General features: G+C 41.7%; 1 protein-coding gene across 12 annotated transcripts in view; it reads right to left on the reverse strand.

Moving 5' to 3' along the window:
• PALM2AKAP2 (PALM2 and AKAP2 fusion) overlaps window positions 1–25,047 on the reverse strand; it is a 499,300-nt gene that overhangs the window by 196,851 nt on the left and 277,402 nt on the right. For 8 of the 12 annotated variants that reach the window (XM_028493676.2, XM_028493675.2, XM_055087035.1 and 5 more), the window contains one exon: window positions 15,685–16,380. The exons of 3 other annotated variants lie outside the window; for them this stretch is intronic. In XM_028493676.2, coding sequence (XP_028349477.1) covers window positions 15,685–16,380 — 696 coding nt within the window. Of the gene's footprint in view, window positions 1–15,472; window positions 16,381–25,047 lie in introns of those variants that run through there. One more of the 12 variants, XM_055087039.1, reaches the window with a different exon arrangement.

Genomic DNA, 25,047 nt, shown 5'->3' on the forward strand with positions numbered 1-25,047 from the left:
ATTGGCTGAGTAATAGTCCACTGTATATATGTACCACATCTTCTTTATCCATTCGTCTGTTGATGGGCATTTAGGTTGTTTCCATATCCTGGCTATTGTAAATAGTGTTGCAATGAACATTGGGGTACATGTGTCCTTTTGAATTACGGTTTTTCTCAGGGTATATGCCCAGTAGTGGGATTGCTGGGTCGTATGGTTGTTCTATTTGTAGTTTTTTAAGGAACCTCCATACTGTTCTCCGAAGTGGCTGTATCAATTTACATTCCCACCAGCAGTGCAAGAGGGTTCCCTTTTCTCCACACCCTCTCCAGCATTTATTGTTTCTAGAGTTTTTGATGATGAGCAGCCTAATCCTTACACAGCTGGACACCCTCAGGGTGATTTGGCTGTCTGCTGTCTGCTTGCCTAGTCACTGCTAAAAAGTACTAAGCCTCCACCCCCCTAAATACTCTTGTCCTGTGAGGCACAGGAAAACTATTTTGTCTGTGCTCTGCTGTTAAACTTGCCTGGAATCTGCTGATAGGAGTTCAGTCCCTCCTCTTGCCTGACAAGAGAAGACCCATGGCTGTCAGCACAATACCAAGCCCCTTTTTTTCTGACAAGGGGGGAGAAACTAAAACGAAACCCCGAGTGCCCCATTTTGTTAACAAGGACTCCTGCCCCATCCTTCCCACTGAGTCTCAGGAGCCAAGAGCTGGCATTAAGTCTTGATCGTGTTTTCAACACCTAGTCTGTAAGTCTGTGTCTCAGGACGAAATCAATGAATTTAGAGCGAAAAGATGCTGCTCCTCGTCCCGTTCTGGAACGAGGAAGTGAGTCTTTCGCTATACGAATGCAGAAGTCCCGAGTAAAGGCTCAGCCACACATAAGGACGGTAGGAGTTCAGAGGACAGAGCAAGGCTGATGACCGTGGGGCAGAATGAGACTAAGGCACTCAGCTGGGCTGAGTTGGATGATTAAGACTTCCCAAAATGTGGGGAGGAAAGGGCCTATGCTAGGTGTGTCCAAAACAGCATGAGTAAAGCTGGGTGAATGTGGCCAGGGGAGGGTGGGCGTGGGCTCCTTAATTAAAAATGCGCATTTACGTTAGGAATCAGGGGGACCTGAAGTCTGGTGAAGAAGGGAGATGGAGGAGGAGAAGATGTTCTATTTTTAGCAAACTCTGAATTTCAGAGAGAAGAGTTTGATCTTGATTCTGGAAGGAAAGAATAAAAAAAGCAATTCTCTGTTTTATTAAGTTGGGAGGGGGCTGGTCTTGGTGATGATGAATGCGTCTACACTTGCAATGAAGGATTTCACCTTCAGACAACTAACCCCGTTCAGCTGGAACTTCCATGACTAGCTTTTTATGTACTGCTTCTGACGTTCTTTGCATCAGTAGCAATACGCCCATGCTTAGTTAACTGTCCGTGGCATTCTGCAGAGCACGAAGGCTAAGTGCCTGGCCCAAAGACACAGAGCTATCGAGGAGCAGAACTGGTTAATTGATTTCAAATCCCGTTGCATTGGACACTCAGCTTTGGCGCAGAAGAGAAGGACTTAGGGAAGAGAAGCGCTGTCATTCTGTTGCTCCAGTCCTCCAGGTTCCTTTGGAGAAACCATCTAGAACAGATGCGCGGTGGTGCGTGTCTGCTACACTCACCTCCCAGGAGACTCTAGATGCATATTTACCAACCCTCCAGGATTCTCTGGGTCAGGAGAGAGTGGGGCACACAGATGTCAGGCATTAGCCCCTAATCAGGCCAGTCTGTTTATATTTTTTAAAGGGAATCCAAATTCTGATTTTTAAGTCTTGGTGAATCAGTTGTTCGCCCACTGAATATCATACACAGGAAAATGGCCACTGGTTTTCCAATGGGCTTGGAAAGACCCCAGAGCGAGGCAGTGATGGGGAATTTGCCCTGGGACTCCTCAGGGCCAGGCCAGGGCCGCGGTGGATTGCTTATGTGTTGGCTTTTAAAGGCCAGGGATTTCAGGATCTTTTAGGGAAAACACTCCTCACCTTGACGTATTTCTTTCTTTTCTTTTTTAACTGTAGAGAAATACCTTTGATATTGACATCCACGTAGTATGTAGCTCAGAATCATCTTAATGGTCACCTAGTAAAATTACTCATTTTATAGATGAGAAAGTTGGGGCCAGAAGAGGAAAAAGGACTTCTTCTAAGTCACACATGAATGACATACCTGGGACAGAGCCCAGGCCTGGGTCCCCTCACACTCCGAATGCCAATTCTATCGTCTCATGTTTTTGTTTTCAACACAGATCCAAGAACTTAGAATTCAGCGGTTTGGTTGATAACGTAGTATTGTGTTGTACATTTTACAAGCTGAATTGCTCAAACAAATGGGAGAAAGAGAAATAAACATTCAGAAATCTAAGCTAGATTGAGTCCTCTAGTTTCATCTCATTTTTCTCTTGACTTATTTCTCTATTTCTTTTGGCTGCATTTTTTCCTACAAACTTCCTCAAATACTTTTCTTTTGTAATGGGAGAGAAAGGAGAAAGGAAAAGCAGAAAGAAAAGTCTTTAAAACATTCCTAATAGAAGCCCTACAAGGTAGGTATTATTCTCATTTTACAGAAGAGGAAACCGAGGCTTGTTGAATTGAAATAAATTGCCAAAGATTACCAAGCTGACCAATGACAGACTTGGGACCTGACTTTGATTCAGACACCAAAGCCTACATTTTTTTCTTGGTTTGTAGAGTTGAGACAAGGATTCCAGCCTGGACCCCTCCTGCCTGCTCTGGGTCCTTCTGTGCTGCAGTTTCCAGCCCTAAATGCTCATGAGAATCACTTGGAGCCATTTAATAAATGCTCCAGGCCTCACCCATACCAATTAGATCAGGATCTCTGGGGTGGAGCCCTAGTATAATTATATTTTTAAGAAAATGTTCCAGATTCTAATGTGCAGCAAGCAAGAAATGAGAACCAGAGAGCATGGTGCTTCCTGGGAGAATTAATGAACTTTTTGAGAAGATCAACTCATCCTACAGGTGGGCGTGCACCTTGTGTCAAAAACAGGCTCGTTCAGTAGAGAGGAAGAGAAAAGAGAAGACAGAAGGGAAAAGGGAAGGGAAGGGAAGGGTAGGGAAGGGACGGGAAAGGAAGGGAAAAGAGAAGTTGAGAGTCCCTGAGTGGTTCTTTTTCCATTAAGTTCTGCTTATTCTCTAGTGCTGAGCCAGTTTTACAGGCTGCATTGACTAAATCCCCGACTCTACAAGTGTTAACCAAGAGCTCTGCTGAGCAGGAGTCAGCTTACTAGAGCTCAGAAGAGGTACTGAAGCTGAGGGCTGGAGTGCCTTCCAGTAGAGGCAGCCATTGGGCCCCTGTACTTGTCTACTGCATCACTTGTCTACTGCGTCACTTTCCGGCTCTATTTGGAAACTCACATCTGATTGCATAACTTTGCTCAAGTAGGGCAGACGGAGCCCAGTTAGATCTGATCCCCATCAGTGAAAAACTGCTTATGCCAAAGACAGCTCTAGCTGGAACAGATGTTACTTTTGTTTGCGTAAATGATGGAGATCTTTACTGGAGGGTTTTAAGTTTGCTGCTGATGTATTCAATTCACTCCTTATAAAAGGAATGGCTTGTTGGGCACCTGGCATAACAGAAAAAATCTGAAGTCACCCTGACCTGGGTTTGAATCCTAGCACTGTGTTTCTGCTCTTACTTCCTGTGGCTTTGAGCAAGTCACTTTGCATTTCTCATCCTAACTTCAAAATGAGGAGCTGGGATTTGTTAAAGGAATGCAATGAAGTAAGGCAGTGCTTCCAAAATTTTCGGGGTAGATGAACATGGCATTAAATAACACAGAACCATACAGTGAGAAAATTATTACGGTTTTGATTTTCTTTCATGCCATCTGATTATATCGAAGAGATGGGGGTTTATTTTTGATATGTCTCTAACCTGGCTATTCCTTCCTTTAACAATGAAAGAGTTGGTCTCAGGTAACTGTATTACTAGGCAACTGTATGCAGCTGAAAATTAATAATGCTGATTTACATTTATTTCAACAGTTACTTCTATGGCATGTGCTGCCTGCTTAACGTAGGGCAAGAAAGTTACCTTTTAGGTCAAAGAAGTGGTTAAAAGAGTAAATGAGGGTCCACAGGTGGTATACACACAGGACAAAAATAATTAAGGTGATACCAAAAGTCTAAGTTTATGAAAAACTGAGTTAAAGTATGAGACAGAATCTCACATCAAGCCTCTGAGTAGAGTGAAGATTCAGTCAGTCTCCCAGAGAAAAAAGAAATGACTGAATCGGTCCTTGCACTCTGATGAGTCTACATATTCTGACGGATGGACGATTCACACTGACTGTAGGATTTATGTCACCTCCAGGTTGTCCTCAGGTTGACCTAAGAACCCTGGCCTTAAAAGGGTAGGTCTGCTGTTCATATTTTCTATACTCAGTGACTTGGAAACAGAAAAAAAAAAAAGTTGGAAAATATAATTATCATCTTAAATTCTGTTAGCCTTTAGTAAAAATTTTTTTAAAAAGAAAGAAAATACTAGATCACAGTGATTTTTGATGACAAGCCATGGGAGGAAAGATCCCTATTTCATTGGTTCTTTGAAATGAAATGTCAGACTTTCTGCTGATTATTATTCTTAGCAAGATAAGGAAGTGAACGTTAGAGAATATTACTATCCTGTGACCACGTGACCTCAGGAGCATGATAAGAGACTAAGGATTAGGAGGAAGAAGAAAATCACATTTAAATTTAAATACATACGGCCTTTGCCTCTTGTTATTTTTCCTAAGAAGGGATATGAGGCACCAGAACTAGTCAACAGTTGACTACAAAAGTTTTTGTTTATTTTTCCAGGAATGCAACTTTCAACCATGAAACATGATGCCACAAAGTTCTTAAAACATGACATGGTTCATTTAACCTAAGAAATAGAGAGTAGCTGAATCTAAATACTCTTTAAGTTGTTGTAGGAAATGAATTTTTTTCTCTTGAGTTGTAAATGAGCTCACCAGCCTTAGGATAATCTATCATTATAAAGTCATGTGAGTCTTTCTGCTAAAAAGCTCAAGCATCAAATTCTGATATTGGCTTTCTGCTTATGGGCTGTTCAAAATTTTTAAATGCTTCCATCAGGTTTAAGTCCAAACCCAGTGCAAAGCCTTATTCTTCCGAAGGAGTTCAGGAGACTTCATCTCTGTGTCCGGCTCTGCCATTATCTCGCTATGGGTAAGTCTCATCTTGGACCCAGCCATATAATGAGTAGATTATGGTAGATTAGGGGTAACCCACAAATGCCAACAGGTGCCTGGCAGGTAATATAAACAAAGGAAGCTGGCCAAGAGTAAGGTAATAGGAAGTGGGGCTGAGGACAGTAAGAGAGTATGATTCCCCCAAAGGGGGCAGCCGCCATCAGCTCCAAGCACCTGTCAGCCAGGAAAACAGGCCCCTTGTGGACAAAGCCTCTGAAATGTCAAGAGAAGCTGGAAATCCGTCTTTTAAATGGCAGTGAATTAAAAATGATTTTAAAACATGATGCAGGCAAAACCAACATGACCACAGGCCAGATGCAGCTGGTGGATAACCATTTTGTGACTTCTGCATTAGATGATCTCTTTGAGCTCCTATAGCCTTAACTTCTAAACAGCAAATTTTGGCTTTTGTGTGATGCCCATATAGTGGAGGATTTGACACTGTTTGAGAAAAGCAGGAGAGGAGCTGGGTTGTTGGAGACACAGTGTGTTCTACTGGTGGTTGCAGAAGGGTGATAGAGCCTAGATCAAGAGGCACTGGTACAGTGCCATAGAACACGGTTCCTCTTAGCTCTTATGACGGGGCAAAATAATAATGATAACAATATTAACAACAACAACAAAACCTCCTGTGCTTATTCCGGGATGGACACACCACTCCTATACGAATGGGGAAGGAAAAACTGTCAGGCAGAACAACAGGACTCCAATGAACAGATAAGAGAACAGATATGGGGGATTAGCCCTCTGCTTCCCCTTTGGGAAGGAAGTGCTGCAGAGACACCTCCCATCCTCCAGAGGGCAGTGTTATTACAGAGCGTTTGCTTGGGTAGATAAAGGTACAAAATAAGAACTGGTGCCATTTTGTCTTTTTTGGGCTCAGATGGCTCTGCTATCCAAATCTTTCTGTATCCAGTCTCAGCTGCAACCCCATACCACCTTCATAACAAGAGCTTCTGTGTGGAAGAAAGTAAAGAGAGCTGAGCTTGAAACTTGTTCCCCAAGCCCCATCCCAATTTTTAGCTCTGCTATATTGAGCAAGGTACTTACTGTCTCCTTAACTCAGTTTCTTCATGTATGATGGAGAATATTAGCAATGTCTACCTCATAGGGTTGATGTACTATTAAAGGAAATCCTACCTATCCAGGGGAAGTGCCTAGTTTTAAGTATGGAACTATGTTCCCTTCCAAAGTTCTTATTTTCTCATCTAAATTCCTCTTGTTATAATTAGGGTTTATCTGCTAATCTTCTGCCCTCCATGATGGGAAATTACCCCTGGAATAGGATTGTTAGATTGAACTATAGGGAACTGTCAATATTTAACATTACTGATTTACTAAATGGCGATTTCACATGGTTCAATATAATACAAAAGCAGTCACAAACCCAATGCAGGAAAAAGCAGCTTCCCTTTTATACTGGTTCTGAAACACATCTGAACAGCTTATTATGTTTACATTTCGGAAAAGTAAGACCTTTAGTAGAGGAACAAACACTTTTTCATCACAAGTAAACTAACATTCGTTATCCACTTCAGCTTACAGAGTGCTTTGTGTAAATATAATTTCCCTGAACTCACAACAACACTGGGGCTGGATGTCAGCACACAGCTTTTCACACGCTACTCGGAGTGTCACTGCAGGTATGCCCTAGAGTCGTGGGGTGTCTACCATGGTTCCAGTCTGCATGTCCACACACGAAAGAGTATTTCCATTAACAAAAAGAATAATGTCAAGAAAGCCCTGCCACTCACTGTGTAGGATGGATCAGATAAGATGTAGTTCCACAAACACTAGGATGCAGTGCATAGATGCCCAGGGACAACCCAGGTTTCAAGTGCCCAGCGCTTTTGACAAGGACAAGAGGTCCTTGCACTTTCTCAGCTTTCTATTGGTTGAAACTATTGTTAATTTCAGTGTGGCAGTCTGAGGCACCATTCAAGTTTCAATCTTGAGTTATCTTCCATGCATAAAGACACCAGAAAAAAAAAAAATCTACTACAGAACCCAAACAGATGAGAACTCCCCAACTGATTTATTTCATATCCTCAGAGAAAACAACTGTGACAGTTCTGCAGGTGTCATCATACCTGCCCTTTGTTCATTCTCTCTTGCAATAACTTTTTAACGTTTCATTGAGTACCTACTATGTGCCAGGCTCTGTTTGAGGACAGGGGTCAGCAAACTACAAGCCTGAGGGCCAAATCTGGCCCCCACTCTGTTTCAGTAACTAAAGTTTATGGAACCTAGCCACACTCGTTCATTTACATGTTGTGTATGGCTGCTTTCTGGCAGAGCTGAGTAGCTGTGACAGAAATCATGTGACCCACAAAGCCAAAAATATTTACTCTCTGGCCATTGAGAGGAAAAGTTTGCTGACTCTATTTTAGAGAAAGAGGATACAGCATTAAAAAAGAGAAACAAAGTCCCCATGTGTCTTGAGAGGCTCCTCTTTAGAAGATCGCACTGGATGAACTCTTACTACTTAAACTAAGGGGCAGACCGAGTTTGACCCGTGGGATCAAAGTCAATGCCACTGCTGAGGGCTTATAAGGAACAAGAAAAGGGATGACAGGTGTGGAGACAGATGTGCAAGAGGGGGTTAGAGAAAGGATTAGTTTACTGTGGAAACCAGCTGGAACAGGCAGGCCACAGGGATTCCCACCAAGGGGCACCCAAACCTTTGGCTGGGTTAGGTGGCGTATGTTATCAGAATCACCTGGAGATATCAGTAAACATGCAGGCTACTGGGCCCCACTCAGGAATCTGAATTTGAGTTCCAGAGGTGTGGTCGAGCTTCCACATTCTTAGCGGGTGCCCCCAGGTGATGCTGAAGCAGGCTCAGGTTTGAAAAGCACTGGATTAGCGTTGAGTTTTAGTGAGCAGTCGGAGGTGCTCCCCACGAGGTCTGGCCTGAAGTCCACTCATGGCAGGTGAGAAGGGGAAAGAACCGGGGCACAGACACACAGAGGTAGATGCAGTGAAAAGGCAGTTTATTGTCTATTAATACTGTACAGAGGAACAGAGAGAAGCTACACGTACAGCATCGGCTGTCGCTGGCAGTGTTATTTCTGAAGTCGGTTTTTGTTTTGCTTTTCATCTGAAGGAGACAGAACAGTCAAAGTACACTTCAGGTTACAAAGTACAGCAGCTATAGCCCAGCAAGTCTAATTCAGAGTAAGCACAACAGGCTCCCAACCCACCCGCAATCAACCACCAAATGGATATATTTACAGTGATGTCACTCACCCCGAGTGAGCTGCTAAAGCCGAACATTCCAATCAACAACCTACATTCACTGAAAGCTGCATCAGACACAACATTTTCTGGAACCCCTGTATGATGTTGACTCTTTTAAGTCAGGAGTTTGAGAGGAGGAAAGAATGTTCCAGAACCCCACAAAGGAAAGGACTCTTTCCACTTGCCAGAATGGGATATGACAGAATTGGAGTTGGAGCCACACACAGACTAGCTGAGATCAGGCATTGCCCGGTGGTCTCTTTGTACATAAAGACTTGTTGCAAAACCAAGTGACTGGATGTCTGCCTGACCACCTCATCTCAAAACCGAGAGGTTCCCATAGTAACAAGAGGCTAGGGCGCCCGGCCTCTCCCTACCACCCTCAGGCAATTGCATAGTTCTTTCATTTCTGGAGTTGTTGCCATGACACTATGGTTCACAGTTGGGCCTGAACTGGGCCTGTTGGAGGGATTCTGATGATGAAAAAACTAAAATGATTTGCCTGGGAACCAGAGAGGTTATTTTTCTTGAAATGGAGAGTGTGTTTAAGACCTTGCCTTGTTGGAAGAAGGCTCTTGGTCTTTTAGGGTAGTAGAAGAAGATTCCATCCTAGGAAAGGATGCTGCTTGGGAGGAGAGTCTAACGGGATAGGGAGCAGATTCTTAGGCTTGACCTCTGACCTCTGGGGTCAGCCAGACAGAGGAACAGGTGTGGGTGAAGATCTTCATGAACCTGAGTGTGACTGTGATGGGAGCTCAAGAATTTGGCAGAAAATTGAGGAAAAAAAACCCAAGAACTCTAAAAATTCAGTATCTCCTTTATGGATGGACAAGGATAATTCTTTCCAGTCTCTACTTAACTCTGAAAATAGGATGCAGCCTCATTGATATTTACAAGGTCAAGAACTCCTGGTAAGTTTTATATTGTTGGTTTATACATTTATGTATATTGTGTACATTATGTAGAGGGCCAGATGCTTCTGACTCACCATTTCGCATGTGTTACTCAAATGTACCATAGTGAGTGGTCCCTTAACTTCAAATGTAGCAATGACTCCTTGAATATGCGAAAGAGTTGAACTTAGATAATTGCTGGGCTTAGCTTTCGTTTAAAACAGCTATCTCCTTCCAAAAGATCGTTCTATATTATTAAAGGTGTGGCTCAGAGAGCTATCAAGCCATATAACAGGTTGTCTAATGACAGGTATAGAAAGCTGGATCGTACAACCTAGGACTATTGGGAAACACTGGATTTCATGCAGTGCTGGTGCCAGGGCAGGTCATGGGACCTTTGTTCATGCCCCCCAAGGTCTGGGCTAGTGCTATAGAACTCACCAGAAAGTAACCTTAATGGAATGGAGAAATAATCAATCAAGGGTGCTTTCAAACTCAAGCTTCATAATGCATCTAAATTTCATTACAAAAATATTTTTCCTTAAAAAATACATAAATGTAAACTATTCCATTTCTATTATCATTCCCTACTCCCATGTATATCATGCCACTTGTCTTACACTAGAATGAATGGGCACACCCCTCAGGTAAGGCTCCATCACACCATTTGAGTCCATCTCTCTCGCTTTTTCAAGCTATGCCAATTGTGCTTAAAAATATGCTCCCAGACCCAGGTAAGGGGGACCACAAGTTCACCTCCCTTACAGTGGGAAGGACTGCAGGAGGTCGCACACTGCATGAAGCCCACCCCAGGAATGTCAGAGTGGGATAGTGCAGGCTCAGAAGGGAACACAAGGAAGTATTTGGTTGGTAAACATGCAGAGGCAATGCCCAAGCTCTGCCTACTTTATTCCACCTGGGCCAGACCTGCAAGGTTCTGCCTCAGGCTCCTGGGATGAAATTCACAGCTCTGAAGAGGGCTGGGTAGGGGTGGGGAAGAGAATGTTGTGTTCATACAGCTTTGGAATACAACCTGTAATTCTGCAAGGACAGAAAAGAACATAAACAGTGACGCTAAGGCAAACTTTCAAATGGCACATCAGAACTCTTTTTTTTTTTTTTTTGTCATTCGTTTTGTTAACATCACAAGGCAGATACATTCTGTAAACATATATACCATACAGTACGTTAACCATAGGGGGGGAAAGAAAAAGCCACCCTGTCATTCTTTTCTTTCTGTATTTCTGTTCTTTTACTCCAGAAGGACTGCCTCAAGTCTAGAGGGAATTTTGTGGTTCATAAGATGTACTTTTCTTTTAATAAAAATGCAATGACTTGCAAAAAAATAGCCCCAGGTGACTAGTAAGAGGCAATATGGGGAGAAGATGAACCTGTAGAAACTTAGAAAATAGTCACAAAATATTAAAAAGTCATTAATTTCAGGAAACATTTTGTTTCCCTGTTTAGTAAAAGAGAGCACTGAAAAATTTTTATAAAAGTTAAGGCTGTCCAGATCTTTGATGCAGAAAGTTTGTGGTTCCCCAAAGATATATATTATATTTTCACATTGAAAGCAAGTTTTTTTGTGCTACTGTTCAGACCTTTTTATTTTAGACTGCAGTGGAGAGGGGACGCAGAGGCCTATTTAAGTCATATAAAAATTAAGGGGTAGGGGATGAGGTTGGTCTAAGGATCCCCAGGGAAACTGCTCTTTGAAACTTTCAGGATGTAATCTTTATTCTAGCCTTTTCTACATTCAAATAATAAGTATTTTGGTTTTAAAATGGAGATTTTATCACGTGGTTTGCCGAAGCTATGAAAATAGAGACACATAAGAGCATCGCGCTCCTCATAAGAGATGGATTTTTCTTTTTCCCTAGAAAATGCAGGGAAGTTTTCCTGATTAGACCAGAAGAGGTCTACACAATGAAGGCGAACTGGCAGCAGGAATCCCAGATGCCATCTTGCACATTACTTGGAGATGTTTTGCGGTATATACCATCACTCCGTGTACCTGCTGGGTTGTGCTATCCAATAGGACAAAAGATACCTTCTGGCTCTAGCCTAATCAGTGGAGCTACATATACCTTGATTAATAAACTGAGGAGCTTCTAAAAGATTGCATATTTACACAGTTTCTGAAACTTATCTTTTAACTATGCTGAGAATTCATGGTTTCAATAATGAATGTACATGTCGCAAAAGTACAACATAAAACTGCTCTCGCCTTGGAATGGTTTTTGTTGTAAACAAAATAACATTGCAGGAGATGAGAATATTCCCACAAGGAATGGGCCCTTTGGTGGGTTAAACTCCACAAGTGGGTCTGGTGACAAACAGAGATGGCTGAGCTTCTAGATTTTAAGAACAAAAGAAATTCTCCGTGCATATTTTGTCTATGTTCATCTGTGTTTTACATTGACAGGGTTAGCTTCTTAAAAAGGAAGAACTGGTTTAGTGGTTCTGTTTTTGCCTCTATCGCCATATTCCCGCCACCTCTTTTGCTACCCACTGGTTCGCTGGCATTAAATAAGTGGTGTTTGTCAAGGATGTTCTGTGGTCCCTTGAAATGATGTTCTGCAGGAAGTGAAAAGAAATAAGCTGTTTTCAGACTTGGCCTCAACATTTTGCTCCAGAGATGATATCGTAACTCTAGGAAATTATACAGAGATGATTTCCCCCTTTTATAAAAACTTGCCCCTAACCAAAATAAAAAGCCTGCTTGCATGTAGGAAAAACATTTATCACCAGAAAGTAAAATGGAGTAGGTGGGAATCTGAAGCAGCTAACACATCATTAACATTTCAGAAAGAGTCAAATCAAATGAACTCTAGAATTTGAGTTTTCTGAAAGCCTTTGAATAATTTTAGGAAACCAGGTTTGGGGTTTACCCAGAAAAGAATTCCCTAGGCCCTCGTCCTCTCTACTGCCAATATTGAGTGATGTCGCTGGACATTGTCAAATCACTTTTAGAGGCAAATAATTTTGCTTATACAGGGAAAATAATATAATTGTGGGTAAAAGAGGCACAAGGTAAAAAAAAGAAAACCCCTTAATTTTGTCCTACTGCACATCAAAGAGAAAAAAAAAAGTCAAGGGTATACAAGTCATCAAGATTTTTCAGGATATATAAGGTTTATCATTTTAACTCTTAAAGGATCTTTAACTCCATGCCATTGAGAATCTCTTTTAAGCAAATGCAATGACCCTCTTTTCCCTCTTTCTCCTCTTTCCATTTAAAGGGTCTGAGTATATGATTTGAAAAGAAAAAAAAGAAAAGTATATGAGCTCAAAAATGATCATGGTTTTGCAGCATTATTACTGATTCTCTAATTAGTCTGGTGATGTAAGTTAATACCCTGTATTTCTGAAGGGCGTGATACCATACATAATAAAGTGTTTACAGAGACAATGCCAGTACCAGCAGGGAAGGCAGAATCTTCACAATCACAACTCTGTTTATATTTTCACTATGAAGGGTAGTTCCTTTTCTCTGTAGATGGGATTATAGGTCTCATCCCGTAAAAGTACTGGCTGAAGCTGAACCTCCCACTGCAATAGGAAAATGAGGCAAGCTATACAAATACATACGCCATATTCAAACACACCTTCGTTTACTGTGGCCACGCATCATTTTAATAAATGTAACACATCTTACTTGAAAAACCATTTAAATGATAAGCTTTACCAGTAAAAGTAGAGAGAGAACTCTAATTCATATAATTTGCTAATCCCTATACTAATTATTGACAAATGAGAGCGCATATTATCATTGGTCTTTTAAATCTCACATGTGGTTTTGTAGTGAGAGGTAAAGACCATTTTCTTCATGAGACACTGACTCACTGATGGAAGCGTAGGTCAGGGAATGATCTGTCCTTAAAGACTCTGGTTCTGTTTATCAAAAGTACACCCAAGGCTAAATTCTATCATTCCACTCACTAACTGTGCTTTTAAAAACCCAAACTGAATAGGCTTCATCCCCAAATGAGTAAAAAAAGATAAGCTATGGGAAACTTTTAGATTGTTTCTTTCTAAATAAATTATTAAAATCAGAGATTGTCCATAACGTTGAAGCTGCTTTCTTTTTCTCTGTAAATAGGTTTCTCTGCCATGTCTTCTTCTTCTTCTTCTTTTTTTAACCTTTAAATGATGTTAAAATGACCATTTGCTGAGGAGCATGAAGCTGAAAGTTTATAGGCAGCAAAACCAGATATTATTTCTAGATAATAGAACAGTTTTATTCAAAAAAAGCTTCTTTGCTGAACCTGAGATTTAGAGATAATTCCCTCAGCTGTTCAAAACCAAGCCATGGATGGAATCATCTTAGAAAGTAGAACTTAGCTCGTTATTTTTTTCCTTCTTTAACTTTTTTTGGTTTATATATTGGTAATAAAACGACTTACTTTGTGCTCATTAAAAATGTAATTATTGGGGAAAGATTAACTTTGAAAATTAAAAAATATTGGTTTTCCCCCTTTTAATTGGAATAAATATAATTTCAAGCTAAAAAAATTAAAAATAATAATAGATTTAGCACTAAGATAGCTATTTAGGACAAACTGAGTTGGTTCTGTAATAAAATTCTCTCAAGTAATAAAATTCTCTCAAGGTCACCTTACTTTTTCCCTCATCTACTTTCCACAGAAGTTAAACTTGATGTAGTACACCTTATCATATGTTTTTTGAAACTAGGTTCTATGGAACGTAGATAATTTTGTGAATTATCTGCAACAATGCTATGAACATTTGGGCAAAAAAACTTAAAAGATATCTCTGTTTTAAAATCAATTCAAATGTTACAGCTTTATTTCATTACTCTATTATTATTTTACTATATTGCTTCCCTTTGGTTTTATTATACCTGTGGCTCTTTGCTTTGGGGGAATGCTAAGAATTTAAAGAATTGTTCATTGTGTTCTAGATAAAAACCATCCTTTGATGTTCTGGAATCTTCAGAAGTTGAAGAAACAATGCTTGAAGAAGCTCAGCTATGTGCCACTCACTCAATCAGTATTTGTGGAACGAATTAAAATACTTAAGGTGAGAAGATAGGTCTTTCTTCATCTTTTAAACATTTTTTACATTTTAAAGTTTAATTCTGTGGGGTGGGTAAACCTACATGGTGACGGTACGTGAAACATTCTCTTTCTCATGGGGACACAAAGAAAAGAGTCCAGATGGAAGGCTCTGGAATCAATGGGGCGGGTGAGATGAAGAGTTAATTCAGGAACAGCACCGTCCACAATGGAGCGGAAGCATCACAGCAAGCACTGTAGGTCAGAAGGACTGTTTTAGAAATATGGTCACTACAGAGAAACTCCTCAAAATGACCCCTTCGTTGAAAACAGATGAACATGATCAGAAAATATCCGCGAAAAAGAAAACAATATAAAAATTTACACTCTTTTTTTTTTTAGAGAATAGAAGCAAGGCTCATGGGTTCACCTAACTTTGGAGATCACTGCTGATGCTCAAAACAATGCTTGTTTCATGTCCTTAGAAAGTTAAAAATGGTGCTTCTTATATAAAGGGTCCATCAGTTAAGTCACAGAAAGAGAGAGACAGCTGCTGATGGGCAGGTTATGGAATCAGTCCCTACAATTCAGTTATGACAAGCACTGGGTTCTTTTCTTTTACATCAATTTCATTTGTTTTAACAGAAAGCCAGAGATGCACAATACTGTAACCTGGAAGCTTATATAAGGCAGCAAAAAGCATCACCCTAGATTGGACAGACTAAGTAAGGTCTACTTTTGGCTACACTAGCAACTGGCTAGAGCCCATAGCATTTTGCCACATGAAATATAAAAGCAAAGATCCACAGCGAGGGAGGCAAGTGAGAAATCAGTGACGTGGTGATGTGTGACTACGTGATAGGAACACACGACAAAATGAAACCCCCGATGCCCATGGATTCAATTCCAGTCAAGTGAATTAAGGCTACTAGATCACTGGCTGCTAGGAAGAGTCCATTCCAATCGAGCAGTAAGGAACCGATTCCCTCTTGAAGACACAAGGAAAGGTTTAGAGGAAAAGCAAGTTCTTGGAAAGAGTGAAGCACACACATGCATGTTGTCTCTGAGCTGAGGAAACTGGAGAAAAAAAAACGAAAGGGAAAAAAATAAGAGGGATCAAAGCAATCCAACTGCAAGGCAAGGCAGGTGTTTGCTTCCAGTTCACAGTATCGCAGTTAGTGGTACAGGGAGGTCTACGTAAGTGGTGGAGAGCACAAAGGCTGCCCAGAAGAAAAGGGAAGAAAGAAGTGGTCACATGACAACACAGCATTGACAGCGCTTTTTCTTTTGGGTACCTGGGGCTGGCTCCGTGGCCAGGCTCTCTTCCTTCCCTTCGGGGGATGAGGGCTCTGTGGTGTCTGACACGGGTCTCCCGGACACCAGCTCAGCTGCGTTCCCATCAATAGTGGACACATCTGTCACCGTCTTCTCCCTCAGTGACTTCTCATCATCTTCATCAATGAGGACCAACTCAGCCTTGATGGTTTCATCATAGCCTAGCACCTTCTTCGTCTCTTCTTCATCCTCGATATTTTGGTAGCCCATGAAAATCATGGTGACTGGCTGATCCAAGTTTGCCTCCGGCCCTTCAGTGCTGGGGGCTGGAGCCTGCTGCCCTGGGTTCCCGGAAGTATGATCTTTCCTAGACTTATGGACCATTTCTAACTTGGCTTCTTTGCACAGCATATGTTCCTTAGGGTGGCTGAGGCTCCCATCTGCAACCACAGTCCTTTCTGACACGTGCCCTCCTCTTAAGCTTGATTGTCCAGCCTTCTGAATAAGCTCTTCTACATCCTTTGAGCTTAATTTGTGCACTCCGTTTTCTACTATGGTGCCTCCTGAGTGCACCTCATACACTACTTTGGTACCATCATCAAAGACTTTGACTCCTCTCTGATGGACCCCCTCTGGGCCAATGGTGGATGCAGAGAGAATCTTGGTCTCTCCTGTTTGTTTGTCTTTCTCCACATTAATTTCCATGGCGTACACAGCTTGAATGAAAACAAGAGAAAGGAAGTGCATGTTACAACAAAAAAAGCCAGTGAATGGTTAATTGCCAAACAGACAAAAAAAAAGGTGCTGTGCCCTTTCTAGTCTAACTGCCAAGCATCTTGAGTGTTAGAGTGAGTGCAATGTGGACAGAGGTGGTTATATATGTGTTTTAACACAGCAGCTAAATGCACTGGGAAGACACATGTACAGAGTTACCATATCTCAGTGGCACTCACACTTCCCAGGAAGATGAGCTAAAATAAGGCCACGAGCGACTGTTGAGATCCAGTGTGACACATTACAGGGAGGCTGACAACATGCAAGTTAACCTTGATCGTGAGCATACCTCAGGCTTATAGACACTTTTAAAGCCCTTGGTTAAGATGTAACCTAGTTCCAAAATCTTAATTCTCTTTTAAAAATTCTTTTACAGAGGATTCTACTGTTCTTTAGACATTTCCCTTTTCTGTAATGAAGATTACACAAAGGGTTTTGCAGGTGGCACATGGCCATCCTCTACTCTAAAAGAGGATATGTATAAACATTGAAAGCTATGAAAGGAGTCGGATTATATGCTCTGTAAGCCTCAGTCAGTTTGTCAGGTTTCTAAGATAAGAACTAGAAAAAGAACAGACTAGAGGTGGCGTCAACCCACGACACTGGAATTTGAGGACCACGCCCACAGAAAGCCTCTTTCTTTCCCCATGCATGCGCTGCCAAGTCCTCGAGACTCTGCCCCATACTTCCTTCCCATCTGCCGCCTTCTTTCTGTTCTACTGCCACCACTCAATCTGAGACACTACTTCCTCTCCCCTAGATATAACAAGAGCTTCTTACCTGGTCTCCCCAGGCCCGATCTCGGCCTCTCCAACTCATCTCAAATCCTGTTGCTGGTCTGAGCTTCCTAAGAACCGGCTCTTTCCTGTCCTGTAGACTTACGGGACACCCCATGCTTTCAAATCTATTACCTCAGAGACTCCCTGTGAGGCACACGGCGTGGATGGGAGGAAACTGGGCCTCAGACCCACTGAGCCAACTGTCCCCAGACACCCTTTCCCTGAATGACCCACAGATACATCAAACTCTGCAGCTGCAACACTGAATCCGTCTCTCAAAACTCCCCCGTAGTCTTGGTGTGAAGTAACACCAGCTCCACTACCTAGGCCTTCAAGCGAGAAGCCTCAGAATCATACCTGATTTTTCCTTTTCTTCCTAATTACCCAGAGTCAAACAACTGCTGAGACTAATTCTATTTCAGATCCATCCCCGTGCATCTCCTCACCACCATCTCTATCACTACTGCCTTAGACCAGGCCCTCTTCGGCACAATTACCTGTGTCCGATTTTTAACTGCTACTTCTGTCTTTTCATCGCCAGTGGGCCAAAGGCAGCTGAGGCCCCGTTTTGCTTGGCCAGAGGAGCAAAGAATGGTCTTTACATTAAAAAAAAAAAAAAAAAAAAAAAAAGTTAAAAAAAAAAGGAAGGAGGGAAAGAACTCAAGAAAGAGAAAAGGAAAGAAAGAATTTAAGAAAGAGAAAAGGAAATAAAAAGATATGCAACAGAGACCATACGTGGTCCACAAAGTCTAAAATATTTATGATCTGGCCCTTTACAGAAAAAGTCAGCCGACCCCTGCTAGCCTAGGCTCCACCCTGCCCTCAGAGCTACCTTACTTACAAACCCTCTGTTGGCTCCTGTGTCTGTAGAGGGTAAACACCAAACTCCTTAGCTTGGCATGTGATTACCTTTGGCATTTATCTACAATCTTCCTTTCTTGTCTTGTCTTGTGGCCCCTCTCATTCTACATACACTCCGGCCACAACAAAGTTCTCACTATTCCCAGGACATCCCCCTCATGACTCCTCATCTCTGTGCCTGCTGTCCCCCTGCCTAGACTGCCTTTTGTCCCTCCTCCACTGGCAGACCCTAGAGTCCTATGTCACACCTCTGCTCATCATGGCCGTTGAGTTCCTACCTCTTTCTGAAGAACTACAAGTTCCCCAACTGTGTTAAAAAGATCCAAACTATCTTTCCAATCACACATTTCATTGCTTCCTTTCCCTCTAGAACGACCAAAAAACACCATCTCACACCTCACATCTCCTGCTTTTAAGATTCCCTTCTCTTGAAAAGTCCTTTTGAGTTTCTTTATACCCAAATATGACTCATCCATTGATGCCCAGGTCAACCGCGCCCTCTTCCATGAGCTTTCTTTGTCCCATCTCTAAGTCATTCCTCTCTTCTCAAGATTCTCTGAACACTTCTTCTAAACCTCTCTGAAGGCACTTAACACTTCCCACGCAGTAATATAATTATCTGTGGGAATGTTTTATTAGCTCCATAGATTCTTAGGATCCTTGAAGGCTAGTTTTTTGCCTGACATCTTTCTATGATTCCCCCTCCCTCCCAACACCTACCTTAGAACCTTTTGTAGAAAAGGTACCTGCTATACATACCTGTGAAACAGTTGCTACTAACTGAAAAGTCTAATTTGTTGTGTTAATCTAGTCACAAATACTTTATATGATATGACACCAATGAAAAGGTACACACAGTGATTAATGTCTGTCCTGGTTAAAAAAAATAGCAATGGTATTATTCCATCTGCTTGTGTAATAAGATACAATCTGTTAACACTTAACTAAAAAGATTTTGAAGCAAAATCCAATGCTCGATTTTTCATTGTGTCTGTTTTGAAAGTTTCACTTGCTCATCACAAAGATCTTGAGTTTCCTTAAGTGACACAATGGGAGGCCAACCAATATTTGTCATAGAGGTACATGAGATCACACAATGATGGTGATATCAAGAGAAATATCTGTTTCTGTTATTTCCTGATTTTCCACAAAATGTGTTATCAAAGAAATAGAATAGGTATTTAAAATTTTGCATGGGCTCCAAAAGCCTGTTCTTTAAATATTACATTTATATTAAAAAGCACAATTTGGGGTTAAAATCTTATGTCCTATCACTATTAACACACTCATGGGACATATTTATAAATAAGAAAGGTAATAATGATTGTCAGTTATAGATACAACACCGCAAACATCCAGTAATATATGAACCAAATGATACATTGAGCTGCAGTCAATACAGAGTATGGAATAGTTTCTAGTTTTATATCCATATCTGATAGGATACAAATTATGAACATAGGAATCTTTAGGGATGTCCCTCTCTCTCTCTGCCCACCAATGAGAATGCTGTCATTTTTGGTCCAATTTTCCCTTTTCTGCCATCCTAATCCCCAACCTCATCTGGTCCTTGCCTGTTCCTTGAATCAGAGACTGGACTGAAAGGAGGGATGACGAGAAGGTCTTTGCTAGAAAGGTTAAGTAAATCCATACAATAAAGAGTTAAGAAAGAAGGAGTTGAATGGAAGAGACAGTGAAAGCTGTGTGGGAGAAGGATAGGGAAGGAACATTCTGTGGCCGTGGATGATGCTTTGGAGAATTATATGTGGAGGGAAATAAAAGCACATAAGTGCTTCTGGGTGGAGATATGAATTGGATCCCTTTTAATATCCTTCAGGAAATACAGGTAAAGAACAGAGTTTCTTTTTAGTGGGTTTTCTTTTTTTTGTCTGTGATTTTAAGCTGTATTTTGTTAAGTGTGACATGGCTCTGGAACTGAACCACAAGTGACATGGATTCATTAGGGTTACAGATTAATAGTTATATTTATATGTTATACACTGTTCTTTCAATATTTCTAGAATATGAGAGCAGAACACTTTAAGACATTTTTATAATAAAAGAAACCTAGATATGTTATGCCATAAAAGACAACATTCGTATGTATTTTTTTTCCCCCAGATAAGATGTTGGGCTTCAAAGGAACCACAGATTTTTAGCAGGTTTCTTCAGGTTTGGTCTCACATACCTTGTCTGCCTTCACTCTCTTCTCTAGTAAGGGGGAGCCAGGCAAACACTTCGAGAAGCTCTGGTTTACACAAAGGCAATATTTTTGTTCGTTTGTTTGTTTGTTTCCAGATTTATTGAGATATTGTTGACATATAACATATTGTAAGTTTAATATGTACAACGTGATGATTCAATATACATATATACTGCAAAATGATTACCAAAATAAGGTTAGTTAACCTCTTCACCCCCTCACATAATTGCCATTTTTAGGGCTGATAACTTTAAAGTTCTACTCTCTTAAGACAATACTTAAGACTTTATAGATACATATATGAGAATGTTATTAGACATTCAGAAAACCACACGGGAAGTGTGAACATTTATCTTAAATGTGTTGTTTATGAGTAACTATTTCTATTTTGCTCCAGTTCTCAGCCAATAATATTCCAAATGTGAACGAGGGTGGATGTGAACCAGTAGGAAAATAAGACTTACATTTTAAATTCAACATTTTGTTTACAAGGCATGCACACAATTTTTAAAACTCTTCTGCTTTTTACTCCTGCCAAGTAGCGTATACCAAAGACCTCTCCTCTCCCTTACATCATGCCCTCATCTCTAACCACAAAGAACACTCTTGAATCTGCCCTTTTCTTTCCTCAAGGCTCCCCATGCCACAGGTACACAGTGATGAGGATGGTAAGGGCTTGTTATCTAAGCTCATCTTATTGAAAAAAAATGAGGAGGATGGTACTGCTGAGGGGAGGAAACTTTCTGGGGAGCCCTTGAAAGAGATTTTGAAAGAGCCCCATGAACAAAAAGAAAAGTATTTGAGGAAGGACCAGGAGATAGAGCAAAAAGAAAGAAGACAGTCCAATGGACATTGCAATGATGGGATGACTGAAATCTGGAAGTATGTCTTTATAAAATGATATATTTAATTACTGATTTCCAAATATCATACACTGATGACAATGAGGTTGGAGGACACACAACATGTTTGCTCTTCCTTCCAATAATCGGGTGAGAGAGCAGAGTAGTATCTCCATTTTGTTAATGAAGAATAAGAACCAAAATGGCCAGTTTCTGCAAAGGGATACAAATGGATGACTGCAATGGTGCTGTGACTCTGAGCTCTGTGTTTGGTTTTCTTGGTTCTTCTCCTCCACAGCTCTCTCACCAATAGAAGGGCCACCCTGAAGAAGCAGAGACACTAGCAGGGATCAATAATCCCAGTTACTAGGTTCTGAAAAGACCCAGGTATGGGCAAGAGTGGGAGGGCCCCAGGGGAAGATACCTGCGCACCGCAGGGCTCAGAGAGAGGGTCTGAGGAGCAGAGAATGGTTGATTCCGGGTCAAACGTACCGCCCTAGCTCTTCACACTCTCTTGTTCCATGTCACCTTCAGCCCGGGCAAACAGGGAGCAGCTGTAAGGGCTCTAAGGAGCCCAGGGAAGAAGAAACAACAGCACCTGACACAAGTAAGGAGAGGGGGGCACCAACTGGCATGATTCCATTTCAGGATCGAGACAAGAGCACACAAGACAGGACTCTGCGCTCCGTAAGGACAGACCCATTCAATCACTGTTAAATTTGTCAACCCAGGCTGCTCCTAGCTCACTTCCTTTGACTCACTGTGACCAGTGGGCAGAAGAATAAGGCTGAGGGTCCACGTGTAAAGTATAAAAAGACACGCCCCACTGTCATCAGTCAGTAAGACGGGAGGTGTCGGGGGAGGGAGAAAGATAGTCAGTCTGAATTCCTATTCAAGTCACATCCCAATTTGGGGCCTCATTTTTCCCATTTGTACAATGAAGGGTATCCAGCTTTTTTTTTTTTAATTGAAGTATAGTTGATTTACAATGTTGTGTTAGTTTCGGGTGAACAGCAAAGTGATTCAGTTATACAAATACATATATATACATATATACACGTGTGTGTGTGTGTGTGTATGTGTATATATATATATATATATATATATATATATATATATATATATATATATATATACACACATGGTATCCAGCTTTGATATTCCATGGTGCCATGAACAGCCTGTGTGGCTTGTGAGTCAGTGATGTGTCAAGTACTAGACGAGGGTGATAGACAGCCAGACCAGGACCACCACCCAGTAGTGAGATCACCCCAATATAATGATCGTCAAGTAGCTGGCATTATACATGGAATGTGGAAGAGAAACGATACATATGCTTGGCTTACTGAATGAACATACATATGTACAGTTTTACCCCTTTGAGTATATGATTATACATATACATTTATGTTCACTCCTTCTCTTGAGGTTGGAGATATAAAATTGGCATTGTGATGTCAATAACAATGAAAATGAGAACATTCATTCAGAGTGGATCCTCCCTCTCATTCCAGAGGGCAATCTCTAACTTCAAAAACCAGTAATCAAACATTTCTTTTTTTTTTTTTTGTGGTACGCGGGCCTCTCACTGTTGTGGCCTCTCCCGTTGCGGAGCACAGGCTCCGGACGCGCAGGCTCGCTCCCGGGCCCAGCCGCTCCGCGGCATGTGGGCTCTTCCCGGACCGGGGCACGAGCCCGTGTCCCCTGCATCGGCAGGCAGATTCTCAAACACTGCGCCACCAGGGAAGCCCGTAATTAAACATTTCTTCGAATCAACTGTTTTCCCAAGACACTGTGGTTTCAACAAAAATAAGTCAGCAAGGGCATGATGCTGAAGGACAACAAAGGCCAAAGCCAATTCTCATACTGATTTTGCTTCAGTCTTTTTGGTCAAGAAGGGCAGTTTTCAGCCTGAAAAGTGCCAGAAAGCAATTGCTAAGAGGTCGTTGAAACCCAGATGAGTAGAGAAGATTGGAAAATGATAAAGCACCCAGGGATACAAATGCTGTCAGTGCTTTCGGCCCTGGGCCCCAGTTCCCGTAGCAATGAATTTGTCTCAAGGATTTTATATACCAGGAAAGGCGCTGGAGGCAGTGACTCAAAGTTCTGATTTTCAAAAATGAGAAGGAAGGAATTCCATAAACTACATAGAAACAGCTTGACATCATGGCTGGCTGAATTCTAGAGTTAATTTTCAAAGAGCAGAAGCTAAGCACATCAATCTCATTTTTTTTTTTTCTTCAAGGTCTCTAGGCAGATTAGGCAAATGCCAGAGATACAGCATATCTGGATCATCAGGAAGTCCCTATGTCCTTAAGTTGTCAGGACAGAAACACGTGCCTTGAATATCAGGACAATTGCCAGAACTTGGCTATGCCCCATAGGTGCCGAGTGAAGATTCCCAAGGGCCAGGAGATCCCTAACGGTGAGCTGCAGGCCTCTGACTTTGGTTCCAACTGTTCAACGTCTTTATCAGGGAAATGATGATAAATAATGCAAGTGTGCTTTTCAGATCTGAGATGATAATAAACTGAGAGGAAAAGTTAGTGTCTTCAGAGCCACAATCGCAAGCTGTAAAAACCCGGACAACAGAGAAGACAGTTTTCTCCTTTCAAAACGGTTAAACCCTTTATTCAAATGAAATCTGATGCAGAAATACAATATGGAAACACAAGCGCCGGGGAGCTGCTGTGCTTGAAATGGGAGAGAACACACCAGGGACCTGACTGCCGTGTCCCCTCACCTCAACCCCTCCCCACCTTCCGGAGGCTCCTCAGTGACCCCAGGCCCTCCGACACTCCCGAGGGACACTTTAACAAGAAGAAATCTAATAGTCATATGAAATCTCCCAAGGCCGACAGGTGCATAGCTCATCCTTACTTTTGCCTCTCGAGATTAGAAATAAAGGATTTTGCGGGTTCTTCTGCACATGATAAGGTGAAGCAGTATGTGTGCAGTTGTGGGGAACAGACCACTCGTTGCCACTGAAATGATTCTGGAGTGATGAGTCCACTGGACAAAGGAAAGGAGGCCCAGTAGTGGCACATGTCACATACCTCTGAGGCTTTACCTTAGAGACTGAAGCTGGAAGGCTATGATGGCAACCAAGTGAGTCACATGGTCTGTGGCATCAAACCCCGCTCTGTGGGGTGACACTGCCATTTTCAACTACTTACAGGGAAATCAGAACTTAGGTTTGTTCTGAGGAGCTCCAGAGGGCAGGATAAAGACCAATGGGTAGAAGATGAAAGCAGCAGACTAATGAGAGTTCCATCAGAGGAAGAACTTCCCAATTGTCAGAACCAACTATAGACAGAATGGGCCACCTGGAGGGAGACCCAGTCTCATGGTGGGTGACTGTGGTTTTTGAGGGCGTCTTTGCAGGGCTTCTATCCCCCAGATTCCATGTTTGAATGAGGGATTGGAATAGATGCTTCCTGAATCTGCAAAGCAATGATTCTAAATAAATTCCCATTTATACAGAATCTAAAACCTCCCAAACTCCAAACAATCAGATATTTGTCATAATACTGAGGAATGACCGGTGACATTTATTAAAATGGCCCTAAGATTGCGCAAATTTCCAAAAGGACGTTCCTAAAGCAAGATGGATTATATCTAGGAGAAAGAATTCCATTAATGGTGAGTGCCATGAATTTGCATGCCATTCATGCTCTGAGTAGTCACTGTTCGCCGTAACTGACAATTAATCTGGATGCTCTACTTCAAAAACAGCCTGGACAAAGCAGTTAACCACATCAAAGGCAATTCCTTTCAAGACTCTGCATCTGTGTATTTCCACAGGAGATACATTTATGCAAATTAGTTCTTAACTAATAAACAAAAGTACATGTAAGCTTTTTTTTTTTTTTTTTTGCAGTACGCGGGCCTCTCACTGTTGTGGCCTCTCCCGTTGCGGAGCAC

The sequence above is a fragment of the Physeter macrocephalus genome, chromosome 9, assembly GCF_002837175.3.
Source record: "Physeter macrocephalus isolate SW-GA chromosome 9, ASM283717v5, whole genome shotgun sequence".
Classification (NCBI taxonomy): Eukaryota; Metazoa; Chordata; class Mammalia; order Artiodactyla; family Physeteridae; genus Physeter; species Physeter macrocephalus.